This window comes from Temnothorax americanus, unplaced genomic scaffold, assembly GCF_048541705.1.
Source record: "Temnothorax americanus isolate GAGA-0224 unplaced genomic scaffold, ASM4854170v1 Scaffold8, whole genome shotgun sequence".
In the NCBI taxonomy this organism is placed as follows: Eukaryota; Metazoa; Arthropoda; class Insecta; order Hymenoptera; family Formicidae; genus Temnothorax; species Temnothorax americanus.
In genome coordinates, this window is record NW_027509802.1 from 5,956,577 (window position 1) to 5,969,202 (window position 12,626).

The window sequence follows — 12,626 nt, forward strand, 5'->3', positions numbered from 1 at the left end:
CAAAACGAGTCTTAACCTGGTAGAAAGGAGAGAGAGAGAGAGAGAGAGAGAGAGAGAGAGAGAGAGAGAGAATACTATAAGAACCGGATGTCTGTCTGTCTGACCGCGAACTACTCATTCGTTAGTAGACCGAATTTTTACCAAAGGTACATGAAATAGGGGTAGAATTTCCCGGGGAGTGCCATACAATGTGTAGTTTTTTGTTACCGATTATTTGGAAACCGATTTTTTCTTTAACTTTTCGGGAAATAATCGACCAAATCTCAAAGAATTATATATGAAACAAGGATATAGAATTTACCGGAAAGTGCTGTAAAGTGTATAATTTTTTGTTACCGATCTTTTTGGAAGCTGGTACCGAAATTTTCGATTTTCTGGAAACATGTTTTTCTAATTTTTCCAATTTTTTGGGAAATAATTGACCGAATCTCAAAGAATTATATATGAAACAAGGGTAGAATTTTCCGGGAAGTGCTGTAAAGTGTATAATTTTTCGTTACCGATTTTTTTGAAAACCGGTTACAAAATTTTTCCAATTTTTTCGGAAATTAATTGACCAAAACTCAAAGAATTAATATATGAAGTAAGAATAGAATTTCCCAGAAATTGCCATAAAATGTATAATTTTTCGTTACCAATCTTTGGGGAAATCGGTATCAGAAAAATTTCCAATTTTTCGGTAATTAATTGACCGAATCTCAAAAAATTGTATATGAAGTAGAGGTAGAATTTTCTGGGGTGTGCTATAAAATGTATTATTTTTTGTTACCGATCTTTTTGGAAACCGGTTCAAAATTTTTTGTTACCGATTTTTTTGGATACCGGTTACAAAGTTTTTTCAATTTTTCTGAAATTAATTGACCGAATCTTAAAGAATTATATATAAAATAAAGGTAGAAAAAACTAAAAAATGTAATAGAATTAGAAAAATTGCTAATGAAAAAAAGATTTCCGATTTTTGTTAAAAAAAATGTGCGTGATTGTTCTAATTTCCTCAAATTTTAAGATATCAAGCTGAATTTTTTTAGATATTTTTTTGTTACTTTTTTAAAAACAATGCCCAAATTTTCCTAATTTTTCGGGGATGGTAAAGATGTGTATAATTTTTCATAATCGATTTTTTGAAAACCGGTTTCAAAACTTTATAATTTTTTGAAAATGGCTACGATGAGTTTATAGAAAAATTGCTAATAATAAAGGGGTTTCCGATTTCTGCTCCAATTTCCGTAAATTTTGAGATATCAAGCTGAATTTTTTTATGGATAATTTTTATAGATAATTTTTCGTTACCGACTTTTTTGGAAACCGGTTACGAAATTTTTCTAATTTCTCGGAAGTTAATTGACCAAATTTCAAAAAATTGTATATGAAATAAAGGTAAAATTTCCTGGGGTTTGCTATAAAGTGTAATTTTTCGTTACCAATCTTTTAAAAAACCAGTTACAAAATTTTTTCAATTTTTCGGCAATTAATTGATCAAATCTTAAAAAATTACTTATGAAATAGAGGTAAAAATTTCCCGGGGAATGCTATAGTGTATAATTTTTCGTTACCGATTTTTTTGAAAACCGGTTACAAAATTTTTCCAATTTTTCGGGAATTAATTGACCGAATCTTAAAGAATTATATTATAAAATAAAAGTCGTGTTAAAATTTTTTTAATTTTTGGAGGATAAATTAATTTTTTATTAATGGATAATTTTTTATTGATGAATTGATTTTTTTGAAATCGGTACCAAAATTTTTCTAATTTTTTGATGATTTCGAAAAAAAGAAAATAAATTGAAAAAAAAAAATAAAAAAGAGTTAATAATGGCGGGTCAACGGAGGGTGAAAACGCGCAAGGCACGAGCAGAAATAAAATATAAAGACTAATATAAGAAATTACATTTTTGAAATATTTGACAATATGCTAATCTGCATCTATAATATTATCTATAATTTTTTATTTAAAAAAAATTCGAAGATGTAGGTTAGAGTTTGAGAAGAAAGAATGCCAAAGGTGTTCCTAATTAATAAGTGAGTATGGGAAGAGGGGAATTTGCCATAGTGTCGTTGGTAATATTGTCAACAATTTTTTTCAATGCAGCGTTAACGAAAAACCTTGCTTGCTAGTGCCGCATTGTGTTAAAAAAATTAGAAAAAAAACATTTTTTGAGGACGTTGATAAAAATGATGTATTTTAATTTAAAATATTAGTAAATATGCATAAAAGTCGAACCTCACCGATGACCTTGACCTTGACATAAGTTGTCAAGGTCACCTTCCTGAGTGACCTTCAGAAGGTTTTAGCCGGCGGTCATTGTTTATTAAAAAGTTATAAACCAAAAAAGGTTGAAAAATATAGCAGCTATTTTGAGTATTGGAAGACATAGTAATTAATAAAAAAATTTTTTCATGTAAAATTCGTAATTTATTGCATATCCTCGCAGGGTTCGCAATCTACTACCAATACTATCCTTCTCTTCTAGCTTTAACCCTTTGGACCAACGGCTTAATGTCTCTTTCCAAAAGACGGAGCCCAGTTTTCTCCGCACAAGAGTCTATCTTGCACGGAGGGGCGCAGCTATCGGAAAAACATTCCATGCTTCATGGCTCTAGTGGACTCGAACCTGGTTCCTCAGATTACGAGTCTGGCGCTCTACCACTAGACCACACTGCCGCCCTTATATAATGATTAATATATGCGTCGATATTGTTCACACATACACTTTTCACGCGAGACGAGTTGTCACATGGGTTCGTGGCGCGTTTTACAAGCTCGTTTATTGTATATTGCCACAAATATTCACACAGATGATTCAAGCAGTTAGGCATCACGCTGGGAGTTTGTTTAGTTTTATTATACGGGCGAAGGGGCTCCGCCTGCGGCGAGCCCCTCCCCCGCCTATTTGTGTACTGTTTATACACATGTATTATATATACACATGTATTATACACATGTGTATAAACAGTACACAAATAGGCGGGAAGGGCCTCCTCACTGATTTTAGGACACGCCTTCGGCGTATAGATTAGTGACGCGCTTTAAAAGTATTTAAGTGTTTAAAACGCGTCACTAACCTACATAGGTTAGTTGACACGCTTTAAAAGTACATACTCTCTATTCTCTACTTTAAATAACTTTCCTTTCAATATATCAACAATTCTCTGCTTTAAATAATTTTCCTTCGTTCATACATATACTATTTCTACATAAATATCAATTATTTATGTCTATTAGTATTCAAAATAACTGCTATATTTTCCAACTTTTTTTGTTTATAACTTTTTAATAAACAATGACCGCCGGCTAAAACCTTATGAAGGTCACTCAGGAGGGTGACCTTGACAATATATGTCAAGGTCAAGGTCATCGGTGAGATTCGACCTTTTTTGCATATTTACCAAAATATTTACCTACATTTCGGACTTTGCATCGCAATATCTCCGCTTGTAGAATACATAGACAAACAATAAAAACGCTATTATACAAGGTGGGCCATTTTAATGTCTTCACCTAAATATCTTTTCCTACGCCTTTTATAATATGGCGCCACTTTCAAGAAATTCACTAATCACCATTTTTTATAAATAAAAACCGATTTTTTTAAAATAAAAGTTATAGGTCTCGTCGAAACAAATCACACCCTATGTATTTAATTCAGAATTTTTTTGATTTTTCCACGAGTTTCACAATTGTTTAATTTTGGAATATTTTAATGTTCTACAAACATATCGAGAGGTAGAAAGTCCAAGAATTAAGCTTTTGATTACATTTTACAAAGTGTGCCACTGTCAATGGAAACTTGATTGAATATTTGCACCAGTATTTATAAACATCCATAGTGAGAAGCAAGAAAACTGTCTTTAAAAAACCATTTCCAAGGTGAGAAGCAAGAAGATTCACTTTGAAAAAACACTCGGATAATAAAAAAAAAAAACAATTTGAATCACAATCCAAAAAACATTAACTTCACAGAAATTAGGAAAATGTGATGTTTGATATTATTTTTGTAGTCAATTGATCAGATGCGTAGATGTTACGAAGAAAAAAATGTGCATGAGGTAAGAAACAACCTACGAAAGTACATCTATACGGAGACTTCACAGCATAGGTAATATGTACCTCTCGACATATTTAAAGAAAACCGGTTTATATTTAAGAAAAATAATAACTAGTAAATTTCTTGAAAGTGGCGCCATATTATAAAAGGCGTAGAAAAAGATATTTAGGTGAAAACATTAAAACGACCCACCCTGTATATGTATAGATTTAAATGTTCGGTTAATATCGCGCGATACATTGAAATCACTAATCGACGTAAATATCGACTGATCCGAGTATATATGTTATAAATAGAGATAGAATTATCAAAAAAACAAAAGAAACATACAATTTCGAGCCGAGTCCAACCAAAACGATCGACAAGTTACACAAACGGAAAACGTAACGACAATTATCTATTAAACAATTTTAATAAAGAGACAATACGAATAATATACAATTACGACGGCTAGTATTCATTCAATCACAATAATGTAATTCAAATCCAAGCTATCGATTGAACCTACTCAGAACTTAATCGGTTCAGCCGTTATTGAGATTCGATAATCTATGAATCTCTCAACTTGTCGGCTCGCATATAGATATACGATCTGTGAGTCGCTGCGCGTATATACACTTGGCGCGAGACACAACTGCACTGAAAAAAAATCTGGTTTGTTCATTTTCTACCAGAAAATACTGATTGAATCTACCAGAATCTGGTTGAATTAATAGGAATTATGGTTGCATTAGGAGAGACCGGGGCTCGTCGGCACAAGAGGCAAGTTGGCGTTGCGTTCCGTTTATGTATTTATTGCGAAAAATACCATGGAAAAGTTATCACAAAATATCTCTTTTATGACATAGGTACTTACCCTAAAGTTTTATTTAAATCAGATAAGTATTACAATAAAAAAAGAGAAAAATCTGATTCAAAAGGTGGCAAGTAAATTTTCGAGCGTTACAAAATATCGTATTAATGTTCTTCAGCTTGAGAAGTAAATCTAAGTAACGTATTATTAGTTAAAAGAAAAGTTTCTGTTACTATACGACATGTTATTTTGTGAGTAACAATATTAATTTATTATAATAAAATGACTAAAATATAAAATCATGCAGGGATGGGACATGTTGACATATGTAGAAATGGGGCATGTTGACTCATATTACGGCACGGCGCACGCTTAGCTTGACCTTGCTGTTGCCGCGCGCGTGAGACGTGTGCGAACATGTGATTCGCGTTACAATGCTGATAGAAGCAAGAGAAGCAGAAGATGTAAGTAAAATGTTTATTAATGAATGTAGTTGTCGGTCGATGATTGCAATGGATGTAATCAACGGAAGACACACGCACAGTCTACATGTCAATCTAACCTCTTTGTGTATAGAGGTTAGATTGACATGTAGACTGTGCGTGTGTCTTGCGTTTTGCGAACTGTGGCCAGTGTGGCCTACGTAGACCGGGCTTTATATTTAATATTTTTATGAGCCTGTGTGTGTGTGTGTTCACACGAGGCGTTTCGTCCGCGCGGTTGCCACGCAATTGCGGCCGCGCGTTAACGTTTGCACGAGCCGCGCGCTGTCGCGAGGCAAGGTGCGACAGCGAGTGCCCTATGGGTCTAAAATGCCGCAAAGCGTATCATCGTCACGCGTACGCCGTTTCGCGTAGGCACGTATGCGCGCGTTGTCGCACCTTGCCTCGCGATAACGCGCGGCCACGCGCGGCAGCGCAACCACGCGTCAAAACTGCCTCGGGCCTCGGGTGAACAGACTATATTGAAGAAAACTATATCTGAAATAGTTTACAATTGTTTTTCTACAACAGCATTTTGCTCGATCATTACAAAACAACTTTAAAAGATACAATCTTTATCGAGAACATATCTGCTATATGTTTTTTATTTTCTATTACGTTTTCATTAATTTTTAACATTTACTTTAGTCCTACAACCTTACTTGTAGCCCCTGTAGCCAACTTACACCATGATATATGTCAATTTGCCCCACTATCGGGGCAAGCTGGCTACAATGCAGCATGTTCGCATTTCACTTATTACAAAGAAACTATACAGTATACAGGATCGTTTCGGGCATGAAAATGTAGAGAAAGGTTCTCTCTATCATATTAGCACTGTTTAATCATGATAATTAGTTGTTTAAAAACTCAAATGCCGAAATTGTAAAAACGGTGCCAACGAACCCCGGTCTCCCCTAATTGGAAGAAGAATCTAATTCGTTCATTTTCCACCAGACGTCCAATTAATTCAACCAGATATTTTTTTCCAGTATGTGTCTCTTGATGAGCTGTTTGATAATCGGTTATTTTCGTTTTCAATTTGTTAAAAATAAAAATATTGAATCATAGTATGAGAGATGAGAATAATATTGAAATTCAAAATTTACTTACCCTATCTTGTATTCTAATATTTTCTTGGCCCCTCTTTAAATTTGGGGCCCGGAGGACCTTGCTTGTGAGTGACGGTTCCATTATAACGGCAAATTCTGTTCTCGCGTTAGATTTCCATTCCTGAAAGAGATTTCCGATCTCATTTCATTCCCTGAAACAAAAGTTGTTTTTATATAACATTCACGTTAAATATAACTTTCACAAAGAACTAGATACGCGAATTCCTTCTCTGTAGTCACTCCCTGCTAGATTATACAATTAAATTCGCAAATATAAATTATCTCGTGTTGTTTTTACCTAACATTTAATTCGTACATTATAGATATTTATTTCAGTCTAACGTAACGATAATATACGCCTCGAGCAAATTCTAAAAAGTAAGATTGTCGGAAAGTTACAGTCTGGATAATAAATGAATTCGCTGTGCTATGAAATCAGCATGACAAATCGATATTTCGGAACTTCCTCAGATTCGCGTGGATCAGATTTCTCGATGGTAGCAATAATAAGCCCATACGTGGTGAGTCGTTGAGCGAAAGTAAGAGTAAATGTGTGTCTCGATCGTGGGAGATCACGACCTACGCAAATTCCGCATTGACTTGCAGTTAGTACTTTCAAAGAAGCAGAATATCGGTCTATTGTGCTGAAGTTATAACAGAAGACAATGATCCATAATTAAGTATAACGATAATACAATTTTTTCTAAGATTTTTTATCATTAATAATATCGACCACACAAGGCATATTGAATATTGACAAATCAATGGTACACTAAAAAATTAGACCGCACTTAAATTAAAGAATAAATATTGGCTTTTGGAAAAACCAAAATTAAAATACTTTAGATCAATAAAAAGTGTTAATCATAGGTGTCCGTATATTCAAAATCAATTAATACGTCAAGATTTTCCTTGAGATTTGAATGACAAGATATTGTGATAGATATGAGTAACTAGAGGTAGTTTTCTGGTGATAAGAGTAGTGTCAAATCAGCAACAAAATAGCACTAAACAAATAAGTCTTTGTTTTTTTGCTCATTTTTTTTATATGGCTGTGCTAACTTTAGATTTACGCTAGTATAGCACTGCGTGCGGGAATATCTCATTCCCGCACGGGTTCGAGTGGAGAATTTCTCGCGTGGGAAATTGGCTATTTGTCGCACAGATGGCGCGCGCGGAATAGGCCACTTTCCACGCACGTGCGATATAAAAGATTGTTTTTTTAGTTTTTGATGCTAATATGTTCAGTGTTTTAAAACGTCAAAATATCGCATTAAAAAAAAATGTCTGTGTGTATGTATGTATGTATGTGTATGTATTGTTGTCCGTATGTGCTCTAACTTCCGTAATTTTTTAGATATCGGGCTGAATTTTTTTTTAATCAATAGAGTATCATTCAAGGAAGGTTGGTATTGAATTTGGCGATGATCGGTAAAGAGGTTTTTTTTGATTTTTTTTAGAAATGTCCGTGCTCAGTTGCAAATTTAGAGATATCGATCTATTTCTAATTTTATTATATTTTTCAGTCTTTTTTTTACCCCTATTTTATATATAATTTTTTAAAATTTGGTTGATTAGACCCAGCTTTATACTCGATCAAAGGTCCATAATTTTGATCGCATATAAAGCTAACAATAAGTCTAATCAACCAAATTTAAAAGAATTATATATGAAATAGGGGTAGAAAAGACCGAAGTAAAAATTGTTTTTTGAGTTTTCGATGCCAATGTGTTGCTTATGTTCGAAAACGTCGAAAAATCGCAGAGTATCATTAAAGGTAGGTTGGTGTTGAATTATCTTTTTTTAATTCTTTAAAGCCGGTATTCATAGTCGGGTCTTATATCCAAGATCGTCTTAAGTATAGTCTTAAGGCGTCATCAGTCAATCAGAGGGCAGTATTAGCATCTTAAGACATCATTTCCTCTCCTCTATGAGGAAGCCAAGTGCAAAATTTTTTATTCGATTGTGCTAACATGGCTGTCAGCTTAATAGACATCGACTAAAACCTTTTGAAGGTTACTCAGGAGAATTAACGTGACCATATATGTTAAAAGTCAAGGTCATTGAAGGTGGGTTCCCTAAACATACTCACCATAATATTTTGAAAACATTTTTTAATTTCTTAATGCACTTAATATTGTCTTTTTACTAACTTGTAAGTCTTCTTCAGCAATAAAAAGTATAAATCTATTATTGGAATCGGTAATGTGTTAAATATCCATAATTAAAACATAATAAGACATCAAACTAAATATAATAAATATGCAAACAATAAAAAATAAAAAATAAGAATTGGTAAATGTCTCTAAAAACAATGGCAAAAGGTCGGACTTTTTGCTATAAATTTAAAATATAATTAACTGTCTGAAACCATTACAAATTTTCCTACATATTAATTTAAGTCAAGGGAATCAAAAGAAAAATACACCATAATTCGACGTTTGTGAGTTCAATAAGTCCTCCCATGATATAAGTAGAGATATCATCGGTGTAAAAAAACATTACATGCAGAGATGTGTATTGTGTATGACGTGTATGTCGGTATTATAACTCACAAGTTTCAGATAGAGTCCTAGATTACTAGAGAGACGCGAACTTTACCCACACTTTGCTGCTGCATCTTGTGCGTATACCCGTACGATATTAATCTACTACGACGACTGTACTAGGACTGTAACGCCGCCACTATCTAGCCCATGGTGCCTCTACTTTAACCAGCGTAATCAGTGCTGTCTACTAAAGTAAGTATTTATTCTTCGTTGCAGTTCGATATCTGTATCGACATTACATCAATTTTTATGTAAGAAATAAAACAATGAAATGCATCAAACGTGACAGTCTCGAATATTGAAAGACTTGTTGCTCGTTCGAGGTTAAGCTCCTACCAAGTTTTATGCTTTTCAATAATTTTCTTCTGTGCAGGGAGAAAGAGCAAATTGTTTCGCTGTCATATCAACAAACCTGCTGGTCCATTTCTAAACATGTGTGAGATAAATTCAGTCTTTTTATCTCAAATAAATTACAAATATCCGTCGAACCTAGTTACTGTTACTTAACCTTGATCTTTCTGCAGAGCTCCAATTTAAAGGCAGATGAAATACAGTATCTCAAGTTCCAGACCAGGGCGGCAGTGTGGTTTAGTGGTAGAGTGCCAGACTCGTAATCTGAGAAACCAGGTTCGAGTCCACTAAAGTCATGTAAACATGGAAAGTTTACATGGCTGCGCCCGCCCTTTTGACATTTAGTAAAGCTTTCTAACCTAATGTTAACCTGCAAGGTATCACATCCTTATTTAGAGTTCTTTGCGTATACACGTGAAAGTTAGGTAGTTAAAATTGACTAATTCTTATAAAAGTCGTTTGGTATTCTTCTTTTGAGTCTACGAGCTCTTCTTGGTTTATTTATTAAGTGCTTGACAAGTGTTCGAGTGGTCAGTTAGCCTGTGACGGTAACTGATGCTGTGTTTTGAGATTTCTTCGTTAACACTGAGCACATGCAGTTCTCTATGAATAGCCATGTTCGTCATGAACCACGGAGCTTCTGGTGATTATGCGCAATATTTTAAATTGAAATCGTTGGAGAATGTCAATGTTTGACTTTGCAGCTGTTCCCCATAGCTGAATCCCGTAGGCCCAGATTGGTTTTAGTATGGACTTGTAAAGCAGGAGTTTATTGTCAAGCGATAGTTTTGATTTTATTGAGTTTTAGCCCAAGTTGTTTTCTTTTTGTTAGGATATGTTTGCGCCAAGTCAGGCATCTGTCTAGATACATTCCAAAATATTTGACCTCGTTAGATTGTGGTATTAGTCGATTATTTAGAGTTACTGGGGGTGGACATGTTTTTTTTCTAATTCTGAACGTTATGTGAACTCTTTTCGATTCATTGACTTTAATACGCCATTTTTTAAAGCCAGTTTTTCATAGTATTTAAATTCTCCTGTAGGAATTGCAATGCCCTCTTTGAGTTTGGGCTAGAAGCAAGGACGGCAGTGTCGTCTGCAAATGTGGCTGTAGTTGCTAGATATGTAGTTGGTAGATCCTTGGTGAATAATAGATAGAGAAGTGATCCAAGCACGCTTCCCTGCGGTACTCCTGCCTTTATCTCTCGTAGATTTGTTGTGGCATCTTGATATTTTACTAAAAAATGCCGGTTCTCAAGATACGATTTCAAGATTGTAAAGAAGTTAATAGGCAGATATTTTTTTATCTTGTAGAGCAATCCAATGTGCCAGACCTTGTCAAATGCCTGAGTTATATCAAGAAAAGCTGCAGAGCAGTATTTTTTATCCCCTAAACTTTGGTGGATTTTGTCAACAATGAACCTGTTCAATCGTTGAATGTTTATGCCAAAATCCGAACTGGTGGTTCGATATCAGGTTTCCTTTTCAATGATTGGTGTTATTAAGAATTAGTTTCTCGAGGACTTTAGATGCGATTGGCAATAGGCTGATAGGACGATATAACGTAACTTCTTCAGGGTTCTTCCCTAGTTTCGGAATTATTATTATTATTTGTGCTACTTTCCATTGGGGAGGAACAAAGCTGGTTCTTATGATCGCATTGTATAATTAGGTCAGGATTTAAATCCTGTCAAACAGTTCTTTAAAAATTTTGCTAGTTATTATATCGTATCCAGGGCTTTTCTTGTGATCTAATTCAGTCAATATGATTTTTTTGACTTTACTAATTCTGAATTCCTTAATCGGCTGTTCAGGCTAATCGTTTTCAGAAACTGGATCATTTCTTCTTCCTCTTCAAGTTAATTTTCCCTAGAGATTGGTACAATAGTATATTGTGCAAAAGGGGAAAAAGCTTTCGACCCGAGGTGCACAGAATATTTTTCACAACACCTTTATGGAAATGTTCGACTTTTAAACGTAGAATGTGTGCGTTTGGTGTTCTATTCGTACAGTTTATACGCGCGTATCGTTAAATAGAAAGAGAAAAATAAAGTAATGCAGGGTCCAGAGGCAAAGCTCCTGGTGGGGGGTGTGGGGGCAAAGCCCCCCACATAACACAAAATTAATAAAATAAATATAAATAATTTTCGAATAAGATACAAGCCATTTTCGGTCTAAGCTTAGATCTTAGGCAGCTCATTATTAATTTCCGTGTATATGTATTAATATAATACATATACATGACTTCCGGTGTAGGAGTAAAAGCGGGTAGTTAGCGAGCGCAATAGAGAGCGAAAAATAAGGCGTAGAGTAAGATTAGGAGTAGTAGCAGAGAGAAGAGTAGTGGTGGAGAGAAGGGAGAGGTGGCGAAGGCGGTGGAAGTGAAGGCGAGAAGCAAAAAAAGGTAGAAGAGGAGATATTAGGTAGTAACGGTGTGTGTTCAGAAAGATGTTAAAGACACCTTAGAGAGAAAATGAAATGGCAGGCAGTTGAGAGGTGGCGACATTGCGGGCGAAGAGTAAGAAAAGCTGAGAAAACAGGTAGTGACATCTCGGAGAGAAAAAGGGAAGAAATAGGGCAGCGGTAGATTTGAAGCGAGATAGGAAGAGAAGGAGACGATAGAATAAAGAAGGCAAGAGAAAAACGGAGGATAGAAAGGAGAGTAGAGGGGATAAATAAGGAAAGTAAAAGGAAGGATAAAGCAGAGAAGGAGAACAAAAAGATGACAGGTAGAATAAGTAAGGTGGCTAACACAGGGAGAAAGAAAAGTGCGAGTTTATATAGTGAGGGGAGTATAGATGATTATTTTACAAGAAAAAGAGAAGAAGGGGGAAGAGGAAGAAGAGGCGTTTAAAAGGAGTAGAAAAATGGTGAGATCGCCAGAAGGGAAAGAACAAATAGTAAGAATAATGAGTAAAATGATGGAGGAAATACGGGAATTAAGGAAAGAACAGAAAGAGCAAAAGGTAGAAAGAAAGAAAGAGAGAGAAATGATAAGAGATGAGATTAAGAAGATGAGGGCGGATGTGAAGAAGAGAGAGGTGAAATGGCAGAAGGAAAGAGAGGAATTAAAGAAGGAGATAGGAGAGTTGAGAGGAAGGCTGGAGAATAGAGAGAGAGAGAGAGAGAAGAAATGAAGAGCAGGGAAAAGTGGAAGAGGAAGGACAGTGGGAAAAAGTAAAAAAAGATAAAGCAATGGAAGCAAAGGTAAAAAAGCTAGAAAGATGGAGAGAGTTAGAAGAGAGAAACAGAAGGAGAAACAATGTAGTAGTGAAAGGGGTGGAGGTGGAAGA

At 35.0% G+C, this 12,626-nt stretch overlaps 1 protein-coding gene across 7 annotated transcripts in view; it reads right to left on the reverse strand.

Moving 5' to 3' along the window:
• Wdr62 (WD repeat domain 62) overlaps positions 1-12,626 on the reverse strand; it is a 227,182-nt gene that overhangs the window by 195,479 nt on the left and 19,077 nt on the right. For all 7 annotated transcript variants that reach the window (XM_077424013.1, XM_077424021.1, XM_077424019.1 and 4 more), the window contains exon 2: positions 6,435-6,585. In XM_077424013.1, the coding sequence (XP_077280139.1) occupies positions 6,435-6,515 (81 nt within the window). In that variant the 5' untranslated portion in view covers positions 6,516-6,585. The remainder of the gene's footprint in view (positions 1-6,434; positions 6,586-12,626) is intronic.